Source organism: Haemaphysalis longicornis, unplaced genomic scaffold (genome assembly GCF_048455015.1).
Source record: "Haemaphysalis longicornis isolate Haplotype H1 unplaced genomic scaffold, Haemaphysalis longicornis Haplotype H1 scaffold_10, whole genome shotgun sequence".
In the NCBI taxonomy this organism is placed as follows: domain Eukaryota; kingdom Metazoa; phylum Arthropoda; class Arachnida; order Ixodida; family Ixodidae; genus Haemaphysalis; species Haemaphysalis longicornis.
The window spans coordinates 29,281,414-29,291,405 of NW_027526204.1; the positions used below are offsets into that span (position 1 = coordinate 29,281,414).

Consider the following 9,992-nt stretch of genomic DNA (forward strand, 5'->3'; position numbering starts at 1 on the left):
CTTTTAGCGTGCTTCCAGAGCCGCCTTGTGATCACGAGACTTATCTTGTATCCGGATGGTCCTGGGCGACTCCCGGCGTTGGCAGGTTTCTGAAGAGGACATTGCGCTATTACTCTCAGCCTCCTCACTCGCATTGGTAGCGGCAAAATTGCTGCGTGAATCTGCGTGAGGTTGTGTGCTCATGGATACGCCTGTCATCGAATTCTGAGTTCTAACCAATTCCTACTATTGCATTTCAAACTTTTTCTTTCAAGATATTATTCCTCTGTTTCGTGTTGTAGGAGTATTATGCTTACAACTGACGCACCTGCATTGTTTCTCAATTTTTTAACTACAAGTAGGAGCTATGTTGTGACACAAGGTGAAACGAACAATAGGAATTTTTTATCCTGTTTCGTTCAACCCATCAGGGATCCAGAATGCCGCATATAAAAGGGCCCTGCACAATCATCAACAACAACGAAAAACCTATGCAGTTTTTTGTGTCGGGGGAGCCGCACAATGTAAAGAGAACCTGAGAAAAAAGATTGAAAGTAAATATTCTTCTGAGTGCCTTTGCAGTTAAGAAGGCCTAGCTATTTTGTGTATTTATGTCTTTCTAAAGGAGGTTAACGCACTAAGACGAGTTATGTTACTGGGCAGCTTAGAACAAAAGTATTTCTCTGCCGCAGTTTGATTAGAGGTGGTCATACCGGCCGCGTACATTTCACCTCTACCCCGACGGTGGAAAATATTGCGGGGAAGGGGGCTCGGCCAACATACGCACACATGTGTCTGATTTATCTAAAACTTCAAAATGGTAGAATAGTCCTCAGTTGGACAGTTTACTGCCCTGTCACAGTTGTAAGCACACCGCCTCTTGTTTGGATTTTCCAATGCTATAGGTAGAATGAGGTGTTTAAAAATAAAGTCCACCCACCTAAAATTGCGGTGTGTTGAAACGTTTGCCTTTTGTCAAAATACGGCGCTCAAAAATATAAAAGATCATTTTATATGAAGCCTCAAGCGCCGCCGAAGCTCAAAAAGCAGCGTTGCTGTACATTTCATGACCACCATTTTAAACCATAAACACCCTCAGATGGCGCAATTAGAGCCAAATTGCTTCATCATCGTCAACATCCTCGTCGCGCCATGATGTTTTCCTCATCCAATGAAGGACGAGGTCGTTCAGTCATTTCTGTCGCCAGTTGACTGATTCGCCTGTTTTCCCCATATTGTCCTAGTTCACCCGAAGCCGTGAATCATTGGTCTTCCTCCTCTCCGCTCACCATTCGTTTCATTCACCATTCCTTGCAAACCATTCCCTTCAACCAAAGTCCGGAAGCGGTCCATCATCCGTAGTACATCAACTTCCCAGGCCTATTTTCTTTGCTGTGTGCGAGATATGTTTTCTTTTGCACAAGTTTCTTTTTGATTCTAGAGTGCTCTTTTCTTATCAATAGGTTGTGTAAGAACATTGCTGAGATTTGTAAAATGGCGCTACCTTCAATACCACATAGGCAAAGCCTGCGTGTGGAATGATTTTGATTTATTGATTTATTGATTCCTCAAAGGTCCCATCGGGACATTACATCAGGGGTGGGCATGACACGGCACTTAAAAGAAGGGTAACGACATGGTAACGGCAACAGACGATGTACAGTAATTATGTCGGCTCTTCTATATAAGGGGTGGGTAGGATACAGTACTAGAGTGGAGGGTTACAACAACGTAGCGACAGCAACAGAGTGGGTACACTAGTTATGGGGGCACTTCTTCAATGGCGTGCTTGAAACGAGATTGGTCAATGATGGTAGCAACGGCAGCAGGTAGGTCATTCCCGTCTCGCGATGTGCGTATGAAAAATGATTGTTGAGAGATTTTGAGAGAGTGAATTAAATGATTTGAAATGATTTTGGGAGAGTTAGTCAAATGGTTTGCAAAAACATTGGGTAGAAGGAGTTTGTGTTGGAAAGAAACCCGGTTCTGCAGTGTGCGACAAGATTGCTGTACGCCCAGGACAGGTCGGCGAGTTTCCAGCATTGGAACACAGATGTGCCTAGTACGCACTGGAATGACATCATAGCGCTTCAGTGGTGAATGTCAGATCTAACCCCTTGAAATACTCTTTTTTTCATTAACCATAATGCAGTGGAACCAGCTACAGCCCTCAAACATTGCAAGCCTTATTGCCACCCAACAAATTGTGTTTGAATATCTGTTGTTATATACACCTTTAATGGTATGCCCCTCCTGCCCGGGCCCTTAGGTGGGAGTGCAATGCGTAATAAATGAATAAATAAATAAATAAACTGTAATGAGAAATTGGTGCAACCACTGGCCAACCCGCCCGTATGGCTGGTTCACGAATGATCGCCAGCAGCGGCCGCGAGACAGAAGAAGCAGAAGACTAGTCTGCCCGACATAGCCTGGACTGCCCGTTTCTGTGACTGCGCTTCGCTACCAATAAACCCCCTTTCAATTGGTGGAGTGTGCGGGTCCATCGTAAACCCTGGAGCTTCGCAACCGGCGGCTGCCCACCGCAATGTCCCACGAACCAGTCCATCAGCCTACTCCGGCGGGCCAGGTGCCACCGATTGTCTTGCCCTGGAACCATACGCCCGCGGGACCCCGCTTCGTTTAGCGGGCTAGACGACCGTGACGTGGAAGACTGGCTTTCTACCTTTGAGCGCATCAGCACGCACAACAAGTGGGACGACGCCATAAAATTAAACAACGTGGGCTTCTCTTTTACGCATCTCGCCGAACTTTGGTTCAATAACCATCGTCGAGAGGTGAGTACCTGGGCCGAGTTCAAGGAAAGGTTTATGAAAGCTTTCGGGCGACCCGAAGTGCGCAAGCTTCAAGCAGAACAGCGTTTACGAGTACGGGCTCAGAAAACTGGAGAAGACTTCACGAGCTACATAGAAGATGTAGTAGACCTTTGCAAGCGCGTCGACCCCAGCATGTTGGAAACTGAGAGGGTAAAACATATCCTTAAAGGTATCGACGACGACGCATTTCAGATGCTGCTTTCCAAGGATCCCCGGACCGTTAGCGACGTCATCAGACTCTGCCAAAGTTATGACGAGCTGCGCAAGCAAAGGGCCTTCACTCGGCGTCCACTCGCCCAAAATGAGCCGCTTGCGAGTTTAGCCGTTGACCTCGACGATCCATCTGTGTTGGTCCGTATAAAAGAGATTGTCCGCGAAGAGGTTGCTCGACAACTTTGCCATGCCGCTTCAAATACTATTCCGGAGCTGGGCCCTGTTCCTCAGACTACTCTTCGGCATGTAGCTCAAAAACAGGTGGCGGAAGTGCTGCCTTCTTTTAGCCAGCAGACTCCCGTGGCTGCTCCGATTACTTTCGCCGACGTCGCGGGACGGCTTGCGCAGACGAGAACGCCGTTCCGACTCCCGGCTCCACCAAGACCTCTTCCTCAGGCGCGGGTTCCAACTCAATCTATGAATCCCTGGCGTACTCCGGACAACCGGCCGATTTGCTTTTCGTGTCACTACCCAGGACATGTCGCACGTTACTGTCGCCGCCGCGTACTGCCTGCCAACGGTCCTCCACCGGAATGCCGCTATCCATATTACGGACCCACATACGGTTCCCCCCCGACGCTGCCCCAAACCGCTTCGGACTCGTACGCGCCCTCGGCTTCAGACCGCCAGCCTTTCGCCGACCGTCGTTCTCAGTCCCCGCGCCGCCGCTCGCTTTCGCCGATGCGTCGTCGTTCCACTCCTGCCACAGAGGAAAACTGACAGCCGCAGTTCCGGAGGCAAGAACTGCGTTGCCGTCAAAAAGTCCAAGCCCTCCACTGTCTCCCGCAAATGTTATTGACGTGTCAGTCGAAGGTGTCGCGACTGCTGCGCTGGTCGATACCGGAGCCGCAGTTTCCGTGATTCGAGCCGATCTCTGCCGCAAAATTCGTAAAGTTATGACGCCTCTCTCTGGACTATCCTTACGAACCGCCGACTCCCAACCCGTTCATGCCTTGGCTGCATGTACGGCTCGCGTTTCCGTCCAGGGCGTAGTGTACGTCATTGAATTCATCGTGCTTCCCAACTGCTCTCATGACGTCATTCTGGGATGGGACTTTTTGTCTCGGCACAACGCCCTTATTGACTGTGCGCGTGCCGAAGTTGAATTTTCTGTCCTACCAGACGACGCCTATGACGATAATTCTGCGTCATCCGCCGCTAAACTGGTCGCAGCCGCAGACACGACCATTCCTCTCCAGTCCGCCGTTGTAGTGCCGCTATGTTGTACTTCTTTTGGGGATGCAACTGCCATTTTCACGCCATCCGAGGTCTTCCTCCGCCGCAGGTGCATACCGCTGCCTTTCGCCGTGCTGAAAATTCATTCTGGCGAAACTGGCATGATTGTTACCAACCCGTCCGCAAGCCCGTGCTCCTTGCTACGGGGAGAATGCCTTGGCACTGTCGAGCTCGTGGATTCCTGTCGGGTCGTTGACGTCCCAGACAATACGCCTGATCATGACATTTCCGCTCTTACCCCCTCGACGACGACACAGCTTTCCAACGACGTGTTTCATGCTTCAATCGATCACGCTCTCGAACCCGCGCAGAAATGTCAACTTCTGGAACTCCTGTGCCGTTTCCGTTCGTCGTTCGACTGCGCACAACCCTCGCTTGGCCGTAGCTCTATCGTCACCCATTCCATCGACACTGGATCGCATGCGCCGCTGCGGCAGCGACCGTATAGGGTGTCTCCTAGCGAGCGTCAGGTGATCGATGCGCAAGTACGTGACATGCTCCAACGGGACATCATTCGCTCATCGAACAGCCCATGGGCCTCCCCCGTTGTTCTCGTAAAGAAGAAGGACGGCTCGATTAGATTTTGTGTGGACTATCGGCGCCTAAACGGCATTACGCGCAAGGACGTCTATCCTCTACCACGCATTGATGATGCCCTCGATTGCTTACAAGGAGCTGAATTCTTTTCGTCCCTGGACTTACGCTCTGGATACTGGCAGGTGCCTGTAGCGGATGCTGATCGCCCGAAAACGGCCTTTGTAACCCCGGATGGCCTCTTTGAATTCAAGGTCAGGTCATGCCGTTCGGGCTCTGTAATGCCCCTGCCACCTTCGAGCGAATGATGGACGGTGTGCTGCGAGGTTTGAAGTGGAAGACGTGCCTGTGCTATCTAGACGATATCGTTGTGTTTTCCCCTGACTTTGGAACGCACCTTGCACGTCTCCAGCAAGTACTTACCTGTATCACCAACGCCCAGCTACAACTCAACCCTAAAAAGTGCCACTTTGCCGCGCGTCAGCTCACCATTTTGGGTCACGTCGTGTCTAAGGATGGAATACTCCCGGACAAGAGCAAGTTGCGTGCTGTGGCCGAATTCCCGAAGCCGACAACTATGAAGGCTTTACGGAGTTTCATCGGCCTCTGCTCTTACTTCCGCCGCTTCGTACGAAACTTCGCGTCGATCATATCCCCGCTTACACGGCTTCTCGCTGACGGCGTCGGTGATCTATCGGCCTGGTCGCCAGCGTGCGATGACGCATTTACGACCTTGCGGCGCCTCCTCACTTCACCGCCTATCCTTCGGCACTTCGATCCGGGCGCTCCCACGGAGATCCACACTGACGCCAGTGGAGTTGGCCTCGGCGCAGTGCTGGCACAACGGAAACCTGGGTTTAGCGAGTACGTTGTCGCATATGCGAGTCGCACGTTGACAAAGGCGGAATTCAACTACTCCGTGACGGAAAAGGAATGTCTGGCCATTGTATGGGCGCTGGGAAAGTTTCGACCCTATTTGTACGGCCGACCTTTCGACGTCGTCACGGACCACCATGCGCTCTGTTGGCTGTCCTCCTTAAAAGATCCATGCGGGCGCCTCGGGCGATGGGCTCTTCGGCTTCAAGAGTTCGACATACGCGTCATTTATCGGTCGGGCCGTAAACATCAAGACGCTGACGCTCTGTCCCGATCGCCGCTTCCTCCTGAGGTTTCCTGTGTTTTGACTCAGGACAGCATTCTTTCTGCTCTCTCCTTGGGAGATTTATGCACTGAGCAACGCAAGGATCCATGGATCTCTTCCATTATTTTCGTCCTCTCTGGACCGTTCCCACACCAAGGATCCCGTGCCCTTCGCAGACAAGCTTCCCACTTCGCACTGCGCGACGGCCTTCTTTACCGCCGTAACTACCTCGATGAAGGACGCAAATGGCTTCTTGTTATCCCGCGCCATCGCCGTGCCGACATTTGTGCTTCCCTTCACGCCGACCCAACCTGCGGTCACGCGGGTGTCTTGAAGACGTACCATCGGGTTTGTTTGCGCTATTACTGGCGTGGCATGTACAACTTCGTTAGGAAGTACGTCCAGTCATGTGCCACGTGCCAGCGCCACAAGTCTCCTCCCGCTACTTCAGTCGGTCCCTTACAACCGTTACCATGCCCAGCGAAACCCTTCGACCGAGTTGGTATTGACCTCTATGGACCTCTGCCCTGTACGCCCACTGGTAACCGGTGGATTATTGTCGGTATCGACCACCTGACGCGCTATGCCGAGACTGCTGCATTGCCAACGGCTGCAGCAGGAGACGTCGCTTCTTTTATTCTCAGTCACTTCATTTTGCGACATGGAGCGCCTCGCGAGCTCCTTAGTGATCGCGGACGCGTGTTCTTGTCCCAAGTTGTTGAAGCACTGCTCAAGGCATGCCGCGTCGTGCATCGCACAACTACTGCCTATCACCCACAAACAAACGGCTTGACAGAACGCTTCAATCGCACACTAGGGGATATGCTCGCCAAGTACGTCGCCGACGATCACCAGAACTGGGACCTCGTACTACCCTATGTCACCTACGCATATAATACCGCCACCCAAGCTACAACGGGTTTCTCTCCCTATTTTCTGCTCTACGGACGTGAGCCCTCGTGCACTCTGGACACCATCCTACCCTACCGAGCCGATCCTTCAGAGGGTACGCCCCTTTGTGATGCCACGAAACGCGCGGAAGACTGCCGACAACTGGCGCGACGTTTCACTGCCGAAGAACAGTGGAGGCAAAAATATCGCCATGATGACGTTGCTGCAGACCCCACCTATTTACCTGGCTCCCTGGTGTGGCTTTGGGTGCCCTCTACTACACCGGGACTATCCAGCAAGCTACTGTCGAAATATCACGGGCCTTACCGCGTCATTGAACGGGTTTCCCCAGTCAATTACGTTGTAGAGCCTACGACCCCTTCATCGGACCTCCGAAGGCGTGGTCGTGAAACCGTGCACGTGCAGCGTTTGAAGCCTTACCACGAACCGATCGTTTCTTCGGCGCCATGACGCAACAGCCAGGATGACCCTCTCTTCTCCGGGGGGGTAATTGTAATGAGAAACTGGTGCAACCACTGGCCAACCCGCCCGTATGGCTGGTTCACGAATGATCGCCAGCAGCGGCCGCGAGACAGAAGAAGCAGAAGACTAGTCTGCCCGAAATAGCCTGGACTGCCCGTTTCTGTGACTGCGCTTCGCTACCAATAAACCCCCTTTCAAAACCAAAAGTACACAAATCAAAAAATCAAAAATAAAAAAAATCAATAAATAGAACATGGCGGCAAATCAATAAAACAGGTGCCCTCTCGGCATACAAGGACCACAAGCAGCAACCCTTGGCTGACAGTGTTTCGCACGCCGTAACGGGGCAGTAACCAGAACGGGTCACGCGCCGTGACGGATTTCTGTAATTAAACTATCTAGACACGTAATTGCACCTGTTTACGGCTGTGCGACGCACACACGAAAATACCGCGGCGCTGTGCAACCATGCCGAAACAAGTACGTGCCCCGCGGGTAAGGCGCCTGGAAGCATAAAAGATTAAAACTTCAACAAACGAAGCATCGTTGCGATACCTATGCGTCTACACATTAGAAAAATATGTGGTTGATTCCTCGGTCCTAACAATCGGTAAAACACGAAAGTGAAATGCGCAGCGAAATCTGCATCTGAGCATGATTGCTGGCTCGGTGGCTGTCTTGTTGGTGTGTTGGGTGAGCGACGTCCTTCAGGCGCGGTCGCTTCGCCAAAGGTGTACTCGCGTCATTTTCGGGACGGATATGACGTCAGTGAAATCTTGATGTGTCCCGGTGTAAAACACTTTCGAGTTAAAACATAAAGCCCGAATACGAATAACCCTAAGTATGGTTCCCCACTAGAAGACCCTGTGTGTAGCGGTGCATCCTTTACGGGCACCTTGTTTCGTTGCACTGGCGTCATTTCCGTGACGGATATAATGTCAGTGAAACCCTCGTGTATCCCTAAACAAAACACATTCTTGCTAAAATAACTACGACCCGGAATGACGTCTTGCAACCAGCCTTCGCAAACCCATCCTTGTCGACGGCGCTCCTTCGCAGCTTCCCTTTCCCTAGCCGCCGGAGTCGGCCTACGATATGATCATGCAATTGACACATGATACTCTGTTCTGGTGTTGCTTCACGCCCGCGTTTGTTGAATTGGAGCTGGTGCTCTCACATGCGGTGGGAGTAGGAGGACGAGAAGGAAACGCTTTTACCGGTGACGTCGAGTGGGGTGACTTGGCCCACTGACGTCTAGTCTGACTTCGATTTTATTTCTTGTTACCAGGCTTCGCGCTTCTCCAGTGGTGCGGCCTCCTTACCTTTTTTTTCCTCATGCGCCTCCGCTCCGTGCGGAAACGCATGGTTGCTTGGCAATCTGGGCTTGTGAGGTCTAAAAGAGAACCATATTGCTGTGTTTATCAGCCAGAATCCCGAACTTAAAATAGACCTGGCATCTCAACACGTGTCATCCGCGTGCTGTTCGATAAAGTCACATAAGAGGGCGTCTCATCACACGGTGCTCATTCCGCAGTACGAATCCGGGCTGTCGTCCGTCGTGTGAATCGGCCGTAGGATGAGGGGCGCCGTAGTGAATGGCTCAAGATTAAGATTTACCCCCTGGCTATCTTTACTTGCCCTAAGATCTCCGCACACGGGCCTTCTTCATCAGAACAGCTCCCACTGTGGCTCGCATCGAACCCACGTACTTGGGCTCAGCAGCACAACACCTTACCACAATCAATCGTCTGAGGGGTGTACGTTGTAGCAGGGCAGTTTCCGCCAAGGAGCGTTGTCATCGAAGCCCACTCCAACAGACTTGCATTGAGCAACTGCAACTCATAACGGCGCACCCCGCAGTGTACACGGACCTGCGCAGCGCAGTCAATATTCGTGGTGCTGGAACGTACACTCGATTTTGATTTTATTTCTTATTTATTTATGGCTAAAAGTCAGGTCTGGAAAGTAATACCAAAACCTTGCTCAGTCATTTTAAACGCAACACTTGCTCTCGGTAGCTTTACAGTGTCTATCCCATTGGTGGGCGAATGAAACGCACTGCTCGGGTGGTGACTATGGAAATTCAAGTATGCTCTGCGCAATGAAGGTATGCAAACGGCACAGCTCGCACACCGTGGCCGCTGACCTAGGTCCGTGCGATGTTCCTCTTTCACCACCATTTAACCGCCGCAACAGTTTGGAAGCAAAACTTTTTTGGGAATCCTCGTCAATGCGGCGTGGAATTCGTTATTCAGAAACAATCCCGCCAATTCCAAACCTTGCTTATTTAAAGCAACTGCTACTTACAAAAGAACAACTCCCTGGCGTGTGCTTTCTTCCGCGCATATGGTAGCTATTACCGACGTGGATCTAGACTTCCTCATAGGCCACCGGTTTTAGCCTGCGGTGAATCTTGCGGTGTGTGGCATCTATTTGGTGTCTGTGTTGGCGGACTCGATCGCTGTTTCTAGCTTGCATGCTTTGTCTCAAATGCCTTCATCATACTGCGGGGCAAGAAGACGGAAACACATTCAGTCTCTCCGGAGTTCAGCAAATGGTCGTTCCCGCAACGCTTCTTCCATGAATGTGCCGAAATACGCGTCGGCACGACAGATTTCAGGTCTACGATAAAGTGCCCCATGGGCTCGTTGGACTAAGCTCCGGGTGAAAAAACTGCACTG

General features: G+C 51.5%; 1 protein-coding gene across 1 annotated transcript; it reads left to right on the forward strand.

The window, feature by feature from the left end:
* The first annotated feature begins 419 nt into the window (after positions 1–419).
* LOC144159770 (uncharacterized) lies at positions 420–5,980 on the forward strand. Its single transcript, XM_077691461.1, has 3 exons — positions 420–503; positions 2,541–3,164; positions 5,840–5,980. The coding sequence occupies exons 1-3, from the start codon at positions 420–422 to the stop codon at positions 5,978–5,980; spliced, it is 849 nt and encodes a 282-aa protein (XP_077547587.1).
* The last annotated feature ends 4,012 nt before the right edge of the window (positions 5,981–9,992 follow it).

Bases quoted from the DNA above. Each gene is read 5' to 3' on its own strand.
- LOC144159770 (XM_077691461.1), top strand. From the start codon at position 420: ATGCCGCATATAAAAGGGCCCTGCACAATCATCAACAACAACGAAAAA. The intron at 504-2,540 runs GTAAAGAGAACC...CCCACGAACCAG, and splicing joins TGTCGGGGGAGCCGCACAAT to TCCATCAGCCTACTCCGGCG. The intron at 3,165-5,839 runs GTCCGTATAAAA...CCTCCTTAAAAG, and splicing joins TCGACGATCCATCTGTGTTG to ATCCATGCGGGCGCCTCGGG.